The 16,151-nt window shown below is 49.6% G+C and overlaps 1 protein-coding gene across 3 annotated transcripts in view; it reads right to left on the bottom strand.

The window, feature by feature from the left end:
• PSMD1 (proteasome 26S subunit, non-ATPase 1) overlaps positions 1-16,151 on the bottom strand; it is a 154,955-nt gene that overhangs the window by 17,035 nt on the left and 121,769 nt on the right. For all 3 annotated transcript variants that reach the window (XM_078618220.1, XM_078618221.1, XM_078618222.1), the window contains exons 21-23: positions 13,107-13,199; positions 12,772-12,858; positions 2,402-2,575 (exon numbers count right to left, since the gene is read on the bottom strand). In XM_078618220.1, the coding sequence (XP_078474346.1) occupies positions 2,402-2,575; positions 12,772-12,858; positions 13,107-13,199 (354 nt within the window). The remainder of the gene's footprint in view (positions 1-2,401; positions 2,576-12,771; positions 12,859-13,106; positions 13,200-16,151) is intronic.

Here is a 16,151-nt window from a genome sequence, read left to right as displayed (position 1 = left end):
ATTTGGAGGCCCATCAACCGTGCTTGGTGGCTTCCGGGGTTTGGCGATGGCGTGGAGCGCAGACGGAGCATAGCGCAGTAAAGTACAACGATGCTGTTCTGTCCCCGCTCGTGACAACGTAGACCCGCAGCAGCAGCAGCAGCCGCCTTCAAAGCCCGTTTCATGCACGGTGGTGGTCGCCCATCTGTCCTGCTTAGCCTCGATGATCCGATGAGATGGGGCGCGTTCTGGCCGATCTGGTCATTGGTTCGCGTATGTGTGCGTGTGTGGGTGTATGTACGTATGTGTGCGTGTGTGGGTGTATGTACGTATGTGTGCGTGTGTGGGTGTATGTACAAATGTGTGCGTGTGTGGGTGCATGTACGTATGTGTGCATGTGTGGGTGTATGTACGGATGTGTGCATGTGTGGGTGTATGTACGGATGTGTGTGAGTGTATGTACGTATGTGTGCGTGTGTATGCACGTATGTATGCGTGTGTGAGTGTATGCACGTATGTGTGCGTGTGTGTGTACGTAGGTGTGCGTGTACGTATGTGTGCGTGCGTACGTATGTGTGCGTGTGGGTGTATGTACGTATGTGTGCGTGTGTGTGTATGTACGTATGTGTGCGTGTGCGTGTGTATGCACGTATGTGTGCGTATGTGGGTGTATGTACGTATGTGTGCGTGTGTGGGTGTATGTACGTATGTGTGCGTGTGTGTGTATGTACGTATGTGTGCGTGTGTGGGTGTATGTACGTATGTGTGCGTGTGTGTGTATGTACGTATGTGTGCGTGTGCGTGTGTGGGTATATGTACGTATGTGTGCGTGTGTATGTACGTATGTGTGCGTGTGTGGGTGTATGTACGTATGTGTGCGTGTGTGGGTATATGTACGTATGTGTGCGTGTGTGGGTATATGTACGTATGTGTGCGTGTGTATGTACGTATGTGTGCGTGTGTGGGTGTATGTACGTATGTGTGCGTGTGTGGGTATATGTACGTATGTGTGCGTGTGTGGGTATATGTACGTATGTGTGCGTGTGTATGTACGTATGTGTGCGTGTGTGGGTGTATGTACGTATGTGTGCGTGTGTGGGTATATGTACGTATGTGTGCGTGTGTGGGTATATGTACGTATGTGTGCGTGTGTATGTACGTATGTGTGCGTGTGCATGTACGTATGTGTGCGTGTGGGTGTATGTACGTATCATGGTCAGTTCACCCACCATCTCCTTTCTCCGTCAAAGAGCGCCTACTACGAGCCATTCACCACGCCGCAGAGTGCAACACGGCATGGCATAAGCGCCGTGGCAAACTGTCGTTGTCCCATACATCCATGCACATACCTACGCGCATTTTATTGCCCAGAAGTGAAGCTGTGCGCGCGCGGCCAATTGTGTCCCCACGCATGGCATCGCGCGTGTCTGTGTTTGCCAACTTGACTTGGCGTAGCTATAACTTCGTGTGTAATCGTGCTTGCCCGCTCATCTCCCACGCGTACCGATGTGCAACTGGCCATGCGGTACGGGCAAGTCCGTGCGCGCACACGCACGCGGTGCTGGCCACGTGCCTCCCCACCTCGTGTGCCGTGACAACACTTGCCCCCAACAGTCTGTTCAGGCTATGGTGGTGGAGGGTGGGGGGGGGATTCTTTGTCGTTGTGCTCACGCGTACACGTCTGTCAAGGGTGGCACAGTCGGGTTTTTTTTACAATCGGGTTTAATTGTCTTTTTATATTAAACCCGATCATCTTAGATTGGGAGAAATCCGGTTTAATTGGTTCTAATTGCAGAACCGCACTTCGCCAACTTCTCAACGATGGGCTTCATCCATGCCAAGCTAAGGAACTCACTGGCGCCCACCACGATTGTGGAGGAGAAGCTCGTGTTCATCAAGACCAACCTGCCCGCCGCATTCTACGACTACCCCGTGCCCGACGGCCCCGAGTACGATGATAGCAGCACCGACGAGGAAGCAGCCTAAGCCTTGGATCAGAGTTTCGTATTCATTAAAGCAGGTTTTAATTCCCCGAAATCGGGTTTAATTGTATTAAAGAAAAAACCCGATGCCTGCCGCTGGAAAAATCGGGTTTTTTCCACCCATGATGTGCTGTTCGCGAGCACCTATGAAGGCCGGGATGGTACACGAGGAGGTGGTTGGCCAGCACCACTAAGTGGCGGCGACGTCACCACGGCGCTTGTGCCAGGCTGTGCGCACTTTAAAGCCACGCGAAGTGTCGAACGCCCGCTGGCAAGAGGTCACGGGACAGAACCAGGTGTCATCGGTTGACCGACCGAGATGAGAGACACACACACACACACACGTACGCACGCACGAGCGTATGCGCGTATGCCAGCACGTTCACACACACACACACGAAAACGCGTGCCCACGCGTGCCCACGCGTGCCGCCACTCGCCTGCTTGAAGGGCTGGTAGCGGCTGCCCTCCACGATGCTGAGAACTTTGAGCTGCGCTGGCATCACGCGCGCCGGGTTCTCCAGCTGCTCCGACGTCGGCTCCGGCTCCTTCTTTTTCTTCTCCTCCTTGTCCTTCTCCTTCTCTTTATCTTCGTCCTTCTTCTCGGCCTCCTCCTGGAGCGGGAACCCAAGGGACGAGAGGGGGAAGAGGGCGGCTTCAGACGTGGAGGGGGGCGGGCGACGCGCGGAATAACGGAACGGGGCCTGGTCACGGAGTGGGCGCACCGCCCCACTTACGACGGTCGGAATGTACGTGCGTTGAACTTCTTTCGCGCCCTACGTAAACCAGCCGTGCTAGTTGCAGGTGTGCGTGTAGGTGTATGTATGCACGGTGAATTTATTTCACACCGTACGTAGCCACCCATGCTAATCCGCAAGGGGGGGGGAGGGGAAAGACACCAAACTAAACCCAAAAAAGCAATTCTAAAGAAATTAGTTTTCAATCTAGATAATTTAAAAGTGCATAGCTCCCAGTGGCTTCCTGTTGGAAGGAAGAGAGCGTTCCAGACGGCCGCGGAAGCGCATCTGAAAGCGCCGCGCGATGCGGTGACCACCGTCTTTGTTCGATGGCCAGCCAAAAGCCGCTGGCGAGGGCGAAAAACCCGACGGTCGTGTCGTCACACAGCTCATCTGCTGTTTGACCACACTTCAACCGTGCTGACGAGTGCGAGTTGGTGAAGGCGGGTAACACCACGGACGTGGGAGCGTAGAAGTACAGCCAAACAATGAGCTTCTGCTGCACTGCCCTCTGCTGAGCACCACGTGGCGGTGCTGGCAGTCGACAAAGGACGACAACCCGGCACACGCACGCCGGTTGCACCCTCGAGCCTTCTCCGGGCTCAATAAAAAATCCTGCTTATCTTTTAAATCCTAATGAGCTCAGGTGAACTGCGGTCATAGAAGCTGCGCCCGCACGGTCAACCGTGTATAAGGAGCGACACGAACATTGCCGCTTGGCGCGAGGGACGGTGCGCAATGAGACGGCCGCCGACTCAAGAGCGTGGAATCGTCGTCAGCGGTGGAATAAAATAACTGAGATCCTGGGTTCGAATCCGCACAGTGAAGTGAGTTCATGGCTTCTGCCACAGTCACCGATGATGGCACCAAGCAAGAAAAAATTTAACATCACAGAATTTAATTCTGCACTTAATTTGGATTCTTTATAGTTTTTTTTTTTCACGGTCATCGGTGACCATATATACTGGGACTCGCGAACACACGGCAATCGGGTTCAATCACAGGTGGAGGGGCCTGGAATACAACCCACGTAATCTCAGCCGTTGTCAGCTCAGCACACTTTGATCTCTGTGGCCACATTGCCCAACTTCGAACCGTGAATAATTGTAAATGTTCCCCCAGCTTCTCTTGGTAAAAAATATGTTTAAGCTGAAGACCGTGCACAAGCTCAGCCCCTGTGTAACGGAGATAAAAGAAATAAAAGATTTATATCAAATAAAAACATTACAACGGGAGGGGCGCTTCATCACTGCCACTTAAAATATATCTGAACGATTTTTTTTTTACTGCAAAGTTCGTACAAATGCACAGCGGGGGGCTCATTCATTGTGCTTGGAGCTCAACGGAGTTCTATTTACGACCGACGAGGATTGGACGTAAATCCGCTCGCTTTTCACAAGAACTTCATGAACCCTCTTCCCGCTCCAAGACGTCTGGAAGTTTGCAAAGTGGGTGGTGTCCCATTCACTGCGGAATCTCGGAACGCGCGAGCGGTTCAACGTTCATTATATTTAGAGAGGCGTAGTAGTTGCGCCGTTGTTTTGCAAGACGTCGTGCTTACCGCAGAAAACTGTGGTGACATGACCACACTCTCCGGTCGCTGGCGTCAAACTGTCCCACACGCCGTACTACCCGCATGGCATTGTGGGAGCCCCGGCACCGATAAAGTTATTTTATATGTACACGTACATCATCGGAATGAAAGGGTTAATACATGACTGGGACTGCCAACCTGCATAAACCTTAATAATCGGCTGTGTCGGGTGGTGGCGGGTTTAACGACACATTGATATATACGCGCTCTAACCCAAAAAAAACTTAATTATGGATAATATTGGTTGCGAAAGCGTGCCACGTGTTAAACTGCATAAGGAGCTTTGCGAAAATTATAACGAAGAAAAAATGGAACTGCCGGCACCTGGTCCTCCTCCAAGTTCATCACGATCGCTTACGAGGGGCGGCAAGGTTTTGGCGCACCGTCCGTCACATTTGTCCGTTGTGTGTTCACAGCACTGCTAAACGGGACTTTGAATTTTTCTTTTTAAACGTTGGGCTGCAAGGTGGCCAAGAAGATGGCAGTACGAGAAGAGGTTTAATCTGATCATTTTAAACCGAATGAAATTGAACGATCTAGTCATTGCGCGGTAAACCTACGCATGCGACAAAATGATTGATGTTGATGATAACGCCACTACCAAACAGGACCAGAATCAACAGATTGAAACCCGGTCAGACTTTGATGTATAAATCAAGACGTGAAGAAACAGATTTCTGGAACACCTTCAAATCTCATCGGGGAAATGTGTGCAGAATATTAACAGTACAGAATTTACTTTTGAACACGACATAACTAGTTCTGACGACACTACAGAACTACTTACGATGGGCTCTGCGGGCAATTGTTGTTGTAATAACAACATCGTCCAGTGGATGGCGACAATGACGGTCGAAAAATGTGCTTTGCATCAATTCTCTTCATAGCTTCATCAATTTTTTTTTTAGTCCTGCCCAAGCCCAATTACATTTCTTAACGGTCAATAAAACATCTATATAACTTGCATAAGCATCACCTGTTCAAAGCATCTTTTTTTCTTCAGCTTGTGTTGCTTTCCCTATCGTACCAATGTGCCTGTATATTAACGCAATATAATCAGTGTACGTCACCCCAACGTCACGTGGCACACAGAGCAACCCCACAGAAACGAGAAGCTGGAGAGTGGGGGCCTCCCCCTGTCCAGGATTTCAACTCGTCGCCTCCCAACTGCGAGTCTCATCGGTCGAACCCACTGCGTTCAACGGCAGGGTCGAGACGCATTCGCAGATGTGGAGTCTGAATCAGATTCTTTATTTATACTGGAGGAATCCGATGAGCCTTAAAGCGCTTTCTTCACAGATGTCCAGTCGGGGCACGGTGCCAGGATTACTATTTTTATTTGCACCCGGTAAAGCCCACTGAGCTTATTTTGCACAAGCAACCTGGCCACAAATGATAGCTAAACGAAGTGGCTTATTATGTGGAAATGTATAGCAGCCAAATAATCGAAACAATCTAAAAGCATGTTTCCATTCGCGGCATGCCGCGCACACCAACAGTTGTTCGCGACAGCGAGCCAGAGTCCACGTGCCGGTTGCCACCAAATCCATCGCGTGCATCACTGGCTCCTGGGGCCAGTGCGTGTGTGCGTGCGTGAGGAGCTGTGCGGATTTTTAACCCCATCCCGTTCAGAGACGTCCGCAAGTCGAAGGGTGGGTGGCGTCTCCGTTCACCGCCGAATCTCGGAACGCGTGAGCGGCTCAGCGTTCATTTTATTTAGAGAGGCGTAGTAGCGCCGTCGTTTTTTAAAGACGTTGTGCTCACCGCAGCGAAGTGTTGCGACACGACCGCCACTCTATGACAGCCGGCGCCAAAATCTGCATAACGCTCTTGTGGGAGCCTCCGTACCGATAAAGTTATTTTATATTCTTGGTTCTTTCGGTAAAGTCACGTAGAAGGGAAATAATAAAATATAATAAATTATTCTTATTTCCCTTCTACGTGACTTTACCGAAAGAACCAAGAATATGAATCCCTGCAGTCACGAAAGCTTTAAATCGAAATTGAAAGTTATTTTAGTATCTCTTCTGGTTCTGTTCTGGTGACGTACATGGGAACAGAATCAGAAGAGAACCTGATGGAGTACACGTACGTCATTGGAATGGGAAAGGGTTAATTTAGCCGCATGTTTAACCACGCACCCGCTGCGTACGTTTTAATAACCGTACTCCAAGCGGCTGTGTGCGTGTGCAGGGGTCTCGTGCCCCTCGGGAAATGAACAACCGTTTCCTTTCATTTTCGGCTCAAGACAATATAATAAATGTTCCGTTTTTACCATCCGATGGCGAAATGGTGCCCTCGATCCAATGAACACACGGGGGTTGTGGCCTAAACCAGAGGCAGTTTAGAGAATGTCTATGTTCATAGAATGTATGTGTCCATTACGATAATTAAATTTAATAAATAGTATTCGGTTTTTAAAAGCCATTTCTCGAATAAACGATGACAAACTTGCACCGACTAGTGCGATGAATTGCGGTTAACGCCCATGAACTGACAATGCCAATGTAATAATAACAGAATTGTAAAATAATAACATGGAAATTGTTCATCAACTTCCTTTTCGTTATGTGACAATTCATAAACACTTTACCACGCTGATCGTTGCATGCTGGGAAGGGGGGGGGGCAGCAGTTCAGATATTATCCACCAATGATCTTGAGCTACATAGCTCTTTTTACAGAAGCGGCCGAGAACGCGCGTTGGAGGATTTCAGAGCGCCGTGCCCTAACCCCACTGCGCCACCGCTCCCGGTGGGACCGTTGAATCAATTCTGTTTACATCTACCAGACGGCGTCGTTCAGCGGAGACGGAGCCCCGCGTAGGTTCACAGTAAGACCTGGCGACAAGAAATTAAACCGGGACAACGGCCACGCGCGCGCGTGCGTGCGTCTCTCTCAGACATTCCCCCGCACTAAATGTAACCAATCGTCGCACGCGGGGATGCTTTAAAAGCCTCAGACGCAGCGCAGACGCAACACTGCGGAGCAAACGCACTTGCAGCAACAAAAGCTCAGCCACGCTGTCAGTCGAGTTAATACACGCGTGCGCTTTTTGTGCATCTGTGCGCGCGTAGACATCCATCCGAGGAGTGGTGGCGTAGCGGTTAGGGGTGCTGCACCGTGAACTTGGTGAGTTTGGTTCGTGGCCAGGGCTAACACATCGGTTGGGTATGATCTCAACTGGTCATTCACCTCCCCTCCTTCTCCCTCCCCCCACCCCCCCAATGCCCCACTTCTGCAACCCACATCAGCTAGAGTGGTGAAGTATGGTCAAACGACACGGTGCGGGGGAGGGCTTCGTCCCGTCATGGTTCGACAATATAATGTAAATTATAATGTTGCTTCTTGTTACTTTTTTTGTGTGACTAACCGTTTCACTGACAAGGAGTATTTTAAACAAAACTAAATGCATCATACTTCATAAAGGATTCCAGAATGCAGACAAAAATTTAAAAACAAAGATTCCCCCCCTCCCATAAGTTGCTGGGTATTTTATTCCGCATCGACCGCGTCCTCCACTCGAAAGTCCTTAACCTGTTTGTTGCAAACCAATTTACGATTTTCACCTCCGGCGTGCCCATTATCGTTGCCGGTGTGTCGACCCCTTGCCGGAGAGATAACGGCCGTTCCTTCAGGGAGAGCCGGTCCCCGGCTGCGAAGCGTGTGCGATCGTGATCGATTGAATTGATCTCCGGCGGATCCTGTCATAATTTCCCGGCGCACTTAACAGCACCGATATTACTCGCACGGCCGACGCTCTCTCCGCACGCGACGCGCAGACCAAAATCATCTGCTTATGACCGTGTTGGCTACATCTTCCCCCACAATTTTTTTTTTCTGTTGTTGTCCATCCTACATGTGTTCAAATAGTGCCAGTTTCCTTCTCATCACTGCCTACATCATCACCATCATCAGGTTGTCTTCTTCAACGAGCAACCTTTTTCTGACTTCTACGTTAGTCACTCTTCCAGTCCAGTTTAGATGCAGTATCCTTCTGCAGCAATACATTTCGAATGTCAACATCTTATCTCTGTCAATCACATAGATAAAAAATACGTATTCTGCCTATGGCCGGTCCACACGTAATGTGCTGGACCTCGTCCCTATCATCTCAGAAGCGACGCAGAGTCGAAGAAGCCTGGACAGTTTCGATTTAAAGCTTTCGTGACTGTAGGGATTCATATTCTTGGTTCTTTCGGTAAAGTCACGTAGAAGGGAATCGAAACGTCGTGAAAATTTAAAAAATTTAGTATTTTTATTATTTCCCTTCTACGTGACTTTACCGAAAGAACCAAGAATATGAATCCCTGCAGTCATGAAAGCTTTAAATCGAAATTGAACTGCCTCTACGGGGAGGGTTTCCACATAACTTCACCTGATGATGATTGCTTGTGTTGCAATCGAAACGTCCTGAGAATTTTTATTATGTTCCATTTCTATTATTTTATTATTTCCCTTCTACGTGACTTTACCGAAAGAACCATGAATATGAAGCCTGGACAATGCTTTAGCCGGGCGACGCACGCCCGTGCGAGTTGCTACGTGTGGCTTGCGGGTCTTGCGCATACGTACGTTGAAATTCTTTCGAACCGCACGGAGCCGACCGTGCTGATCGGAGGCGCAGGGGAAGCACACCAAACCAAGCACAGAAAGGAGGTCAACCGTAGACGTGGCATGGGTAGGCAAAGTGGCGAGCGGACGCGGCCGTAGCGCTTTCGGATGCGTTTCTGTGGCCGTCCGGAATGCTCTTCCTTCCGATATTAGGAAGCCACTGGAGTCATGCACTTTTTAAATAATCTAGATTTGAAACTCATTTCTTTAGAACTGCTTTTTATGTTTAGTTTGTTGTCCCCCCTCCCCCCCCCCTCGGGAGGCCGCGGGGGGCTGTACTGCGTGGGCTGTACTGCGTGGGCTGTACTGCGTGGGCTGTACTGCGTGGGCTGTACTGCGTGGGCTGTACTGCGTGGGCTGTACTGCGTGGGCTGTACTGCGTGGGCTGTACTGCGTGGGCTGTACTGCGTGGGCTGTACTGCGTGGGCTGTACTGCGTGGGCTGTACTGCGTGGGCTGTACTGCGGGCGGCAATGCAGCCCGCGCGCCTCCGATTGGCACGGTTGGCAATGCACGGCGGGAAAAGCCAGCGTCTGCAAAATCCACCGTTCTCGACTGTACTGCGCATGTCCGCCAACGTCTGTGCTACTCACCATGAATCGACCTGCACTGGGCTGACAGGGCGTGGTAAAAGTAGAAACCAAGCACATGACGGGCATGGCAAGCTGGGTTGGGGTCTTCATCTGGCAGTGGATTGACCAAGGGCTGTATTGCTGCGAACGCTTGCTACGCATAAGATAATGCTGAGGACGCGGATGGGTACGTGCACGCGCAGATACACGCGGTTAAAATTTGCAGACGAACAGAAAAAAAAAAGTAACACGCGTGCCCGCGACGCAAAAAAAAAATTAAAATGTTAACTCGGCGCTCGGAGTGAGATCCCATCTGTGAGGCGCAGATGCTGCAGACTGCTCGGACGTGGCGCTAGTCTGTAGAGGCGTGTGCGCATCCTTGCAAATGTAAACTGAAAGAGCAAGGAAGAAAAACCGGGCCGTATGCGTGGATTACACTGGTCAACAAAAAAACTTTTTTTTCTGGCCTGGACTTTTGCAGCTGTTTTAGACTAATTTCAGGGTGCCGATTCCAAATCTGATCTCAGATTTGCTCTATCACATCTCACTTTCATTGATTTTACCCGAAATTAACTATGTCACTTATGATTGCAAGTTGTTGCGAGTCAGTGACTGCTTTAGTGTTAAAATATGGTGCTGTATTTTTAGGATAGTGTGTTTATAATATCATGAATGTAGATATCCACATTTATTTAATATTTTTCTTCTGCAGTTTCCATTGAAAATGCAATATTTTATATCTCAAAAACCTGATGTGATAGACAAAAACTGATGCCAGATTTGGAATCAGCACATTAAAACCGTTGGAATACCTTATGCCAGAAAAAGCGTGTTGACCAGTGTTATGCGACGATTTGCCACACGCATTTTGTCCTCGGAAGCATTTAGTTAGCAGGGGGGGAAGCCGATGGGGGTAGCTTCCAGGGCAAAAAGTGTTTTGTACGTTTGCAAATAGTTCTTATTTGCTCCACTCTGAGTCTCCAGTTAACATCTCGTCACCGGGCGCCACGGTGGCTTGGTATGCAGGAGGTCGTGGGTTCCATCATGACCCTGACGCCTGTTGTATATTTGGAGTTTTCGTGTTCTCCCCGTGGCCGCGTGGATTTCTTCTCCGGGTCCTCTGGTTTTTCCCTCCACATATAAAAACAACGTGGGTTTGTAGAGCATTTTGCTGCTATAAATGTCCACATAAGCCACTTCGTTGACCTATCATTTGTGGCCAGGTAGCTTCTGAAAAAGAGCTCTACAACAAAAAAATTTGTTTCGTTTTAATTTTCCAGTTCATTCATATTGGATCATCTTTACGAGAGTTAGCGGTTACGGTGGTCGGAGAGAGAGAGAGAGCTTATGCAAAAAAAATGCCTTCAATCTGCAGTTGGAAGCATTAATAATCAAAAATTCCTTATCTCAAGACCAAAAGATGCCAGGCTCGTCGCTTAGACAGAAGCCAGGGGGGGAGGAGGAATACAAACATCCGATTGACGTTTTGCTCAGCTGACATTTGGCTGCCACGTTGATGCTAAGCAACTGCACACTGGCTTTACGAACCCTTCGCTAACACTGCCTGAAAATATAGCCTGAAAAGCCACGGACAATCGGACATGTGTGCACAATAACTGAGAGAGAGGCACAGTGACAATAATGCGCGTGCGCACGCGTGTTAGTTTTACCAATGTTTGGAATGAGATGAGGTCAATCTCTGTTTTTCCCAGCCTAAGCATCATCTCCATCCGCAAGCTATTATTAATTACCCATTCCTCTTACCGTATTCTCTGTATTAGAAGACACTCCAATGCAAACAAAATGCACCCCAAACGTGTTTCCGGGGTCAATATCGACTTATAACACAGATGACACACAAAGATCCCTCACATAGCCTAACAGACCATTGGGGAAATTGCTGTTAGCGACCACCTATGAAGGCCGGAATGGCACACGAGGGGGTGGGTGGCCAGTACCACGCCGGGCCGCCTTATCTCTCAAGCGACGATGTTTACACACCGCACCAGCTACTCATCCGAGGCCGAGTCGAAATGGGAGAGGCCTTTGACCAGTTCAGATAATCGTCACTGGGGTTCCCAGGTTCGTAGCATAGCACGCTAACCACTACACCACCGCTCTCCACAGGTGACGAACACACAAGCGCGAGCACGCGCACACACCAACATACCAAGTGGGGGGAGGACAGAGTGCATCTTGCACATCAGAAAAAACATGGTAATAATTCTAGATTTGAAGCTTTCGTGACTGCAAGGATTCATATTCTTAGGTTTTATCGGTAAAGTCACGTAGGTAAAAAATTAAAATTATTAATTTGAATTTTTTACCTACGTGACTTTGCTTGCGTACATGCCAACGTATTTGGTGACACGTTAATTGATATTGGTACACCTGTGCATACCCAGAAAGTCACCGCTGATATGTCCCTCGTTCTCCACTAATTAAGTTTGTCAAAAGTAACCCGGATTAAGTGATTTAATACGTAAACAGTGATGGAGTTTCAGCATGTCCGCAGATACACCACGATTGTCGGTAACCGGATAATAGTGCTAACTAGAATTAACTCCAATGCTTAAAGTACCCTTAACTCAATCCCCAACGATGAACTTAACCATACTTGTAAGATTAACCCTATCTATTACCCTTTACAAAACACGAACTCTAACCTAACCCGAAAACGAACACTAACCCCCGCTGCTAACACGACTCATAACACTAAAGCAATACCTATCCCCCATCCTATATATAAAATATATCCCTGTCCATAACTCTTACCCATAACACCTAACTCTTTCGCTAACACTATTCCGCAACCATATCCCGAACACCAACACTATCCCTAATTCCTAACCCTGCACCTAACACTAACCCTGCACCTAACACGACCCCGTAACCCTATTACTAACACTACTCCCAACACTAAGCCCAACCTATCCCCTGACTCTCGGTGAGCAGGGATGATTGACTCACACGTGCGGACGCCAGGCATGCAGGTCAGGGCGCGCCTCGCGTTAACCCACGCACACACACGCACGCACGCGCACACACACACACACGCACGCACGCACGCACACACACGCACGCACGCACGCACACACACACACGCACGCACGCACGCACACACGCACGCACGCACACACGCACGCACACACGCACGCACACACACACGCACGCACGCATACACGCACACACACACGCACGCACACACACACGCACGCACACACGCACACACGCACGCACACACACACGCACGCACACACGCGCGCACGCACACACACACACACGCACTCCTCACCACTTCCATCCTCTCTTCCTCCTTCTTCTCCCGTTCCTTCTCCTTCTTCTTTGCTTTGGCGGTGATGGACAGCACTGCGGTGGAGACCTGTAAGCGGCGGCGGCGGCAACAACAGCAACGACAACAACGGCAACAACGGCGCAATTCATTACACCTCCGCCCGCGCTCACGCCCGCGCCCTCACTCGCGGCGTTAAGTGACACCTGCAAGCGAGCGATAAATGGATTGTGTGTGTGTGTGTGACGTGACACCGCATTGTATTCAGGCGCGTCTCCACCATCCCCCGAACGCCCCCCACCCACCCACCCGCCGGGTCACCCGGGTTGCCCTCTCACCTTTTCTTTCTCTTTTTCCTTGGGCACCTCGAGCGGGGCTGGGTAAGCGAACGTCGACGGCTTGCAGCTGGACTTGTACTGAACCTTGGGCATCTGCGCGAGGAAACGCGCCGCGGGCATTAAACGACGCCTGCGGAAACGGGGGAGTTTGGCGACGGTGCGTTTGTCCTCGCAAGCGTTCCACTGGCGGTGCCGCCACAGCCGACCGGACGGGTAGCTGTAATGCTCGCACAGTTAAGTCCTTTTCGCTCGGGTTTGAGTCGTCGGGTGTTTTGCGAAAACCCTTTAATGGATGTGGCCAGGTTTAATTAATGCAAGTCCTGCGTGGCAAACACAACTTAAGGCCAAAGTTTTGTTCACGTGGGATTATCTCCGCGGGTGTTATCGTACCCCATCCCGCCCCGGTTACGGGCGGACAGACGGACAAGAGGGAATGCTTCAATGCTTTCAACTTCAGGTGGGAAACATCACGAAAATCCCTGACACCGAGTTGAGCGAGTCTTGTGTCGCGCTGTAACGTGCCCGCGTTTTGTTACAATAAAAGCAAACCAAACATTAGGAAAATCGCCGCCGTCGACATCGTTTAATAACTATACAAGCAAATCCGTTGAATGGTGGAAGAGTCCAAAAACATCCAAAAAAATAATAAATAAAACTCAGCTAAGCCTTTTGGGACAAAATAAATGACTTTAAGCTCGTTTGAAATATGCTGCTTTGAAGCATCAACACAGCATCGCAAGACAGTGGAAGCCCAGACACAGCTCACACCTGTAATGACACTCTCTGTCAAAACCAATATCCGTGACCCTATATTCCTAGGAGGGACATGAATCTACGGCGCTCAGCAGAGATACTCATGCTGTGTGCCTAATCTTTCTGTGACTCGTGTCCTTTTCATTGCAAACTGCTTCCTGCCACCACGATTGAAAAATCAGGCCTTGGTTCAACCCATCACGTTGCCATGCTAGGCAACAAAACAGGACAAGAAAATATTTACGCTACAAAATAATAAATCCTTCCACGGGGAAGCACACCTGGAGGTAGGGTTAGTGGACTCCGTGCATATCTGTCTCTGTGTGCGAGTGCATTCACGTGTGTGTGTGCGCGCATGTCTCTGTGTCTGTCTGTCTCTGGGGAGCGGTGGCGTTTCTGTGAGCGCGCTGCACTACGAACCCGGCGACCCCGACTTCAATTGCCGCTCACGGCCAACACCAGTGACAATTATCTGAACTGGTCCTAGGACCTCCTCTAGGTCGACTCAGCTTCAAAATGAATACCTGGTGCGGTGTAGTAAACATCGCCACTTTGGAGACAAAGGCGGCCAGGTGTGGTGCTGGCCACCTACCCCCTAGTGTGACGCGCCAGTCTTCACAGGTGATCGCTAACAGCACTTGCCCCAACAGTCTGCTAAGGGTCATACGGGGGATATATGTCTTGTCTGTGAGTTTCTCTGTCTGTGTATGTCTCTGTGCTTATTTCTTGGTCCGTGTGTGTCTCCGTGTTTCTGTGCGTGTTTCTCGTGAAGGACGCTACTGGGCAGTTGAAGGCAGTCGTCCTCCAGCAACAACAGAGGGCAGAGGAGCGATGCTCACAGCAACGAGCGGAGTGCCGGGCAGCTAAAACGCAGCAAGTTGTCACAGTAGGGGGCACAGGTAGTGCATTGGCCAGTTATCTCAGCGAGTCAACCCATGGCACCTGGGTTTGTCCCGTGACCTCCTGCCAGCGGGCGTTCGACACTTCACGTGGCCTTAACGTGCACATAGCCTGGCACAAGCGCCAGGGTGCCGTCACCGCCACTTGGTGTCGAATGGCGTTTTTTGTTGTTGTTTGCACAACTGTGCATGCATGGCCGAAGTAGTTGAGAGGGCCTGGGGCTGGGGTTTGACGGCCGTCTGCTGCGATGGAGAGGGTGGTGTGGGGTGGGGATCCGATCGGCCGCTCAACATCTAGGATTTCCAGCTCACCGGTCACGAAGCACTGCTCTGCATGATCAACAAATTATCTTTGTTCGTTATCGTCATTTGTGTTCTCTCATCCATCCTCGTAGGTTATTGGCTTTTTCGGGGAGGGGGAGATACGAGCTGATCCGCGGTGCAACGGGCCGAATTAACATCACTGCGTGAACGAAACAATAAAATGGACGCAAATTTTAAGGAAACAATCAATTAGGATGTCGCCGATAAAAACAAAAATACACCACATCTCACGAACGGCAAAGACGTCCAAAAACCCCCGCCACGACTCGAAACTGAAAATTCGGCTTGGCTTTTGTTTTCGTTCTCTGGCAACCTGCCATGAAATAATAACTTTTCATCGTCACCCAGAGCCTTCCTCGCCCACCGCTCAGGGCTATTCGACAATCGTACAGCAAGCAACACCACCGACGGGCATTCGTCCTCTCTGGCATCAAGATAACGACGCGCGCGCCTTTCACGCCGGGATGAGCCACAAGTCAACCGGGGTTTTTTTTTTATCGCCACCGCGCACCCAGCATCCACGTTATCTATAAACAACACAACATTTATGGGATTCATTTTTGGGGCCCCTTTAAATTTACCGTTCCCCTTTCCGCTGGTGGAGGCAGTAATGGGATAATTATTCAGCTTAAGTCGTCGAGATTTTTTTGCTTTGCCCCATCGTACGAATACCTACGCACGCACGGGTATCCATCATTATAATTACATTTCCGCAAGCGTTGTTGTTCAGCACATGTTACGTCTCAAAATTACTGGGTGATCCACTTATATATACCCCACCGATATTTAATCAGCCTCTTTACTTTCTTCACAACAGACGATTGAATACCGCAAAGCGACGGCTCCGTACATTACAGAGAAGAGGGTTAACATAATTAACAAGTGTCACTTTGAATACGAATTTCACTACAACTGCTTTTTTTTTTATCCACTGCTGGATTAATGCCTTTGGTGGGAAACGTGTGGGGGGATTTAAAATAAAATTTTGCTTTCTCTAAAAATTATCCCTATTGTTTTGGTGGGGCATCTGCAGATGGATCACCTTGTACTTTAAAAATATCTAATTTAG

Source organism: Lampetra planeri, chromosome 56, assembly GCF_965212315.1.
Source record: "Lampetra planeri chromosome 56, kcLamPlan1.2.h2, whole genome shotgun sequence".
Taxonomy (NCBI): domain Eukaryota; kingdom Metazoa; phylum Chordata; class Hyperoartia; order Petromyzontiformes; family Petromyzontidae; genus Lampetra; species Lampetra planeri.
This window is presented reverse-complemented; position numbering and strand designations above follow the sequence as displayed.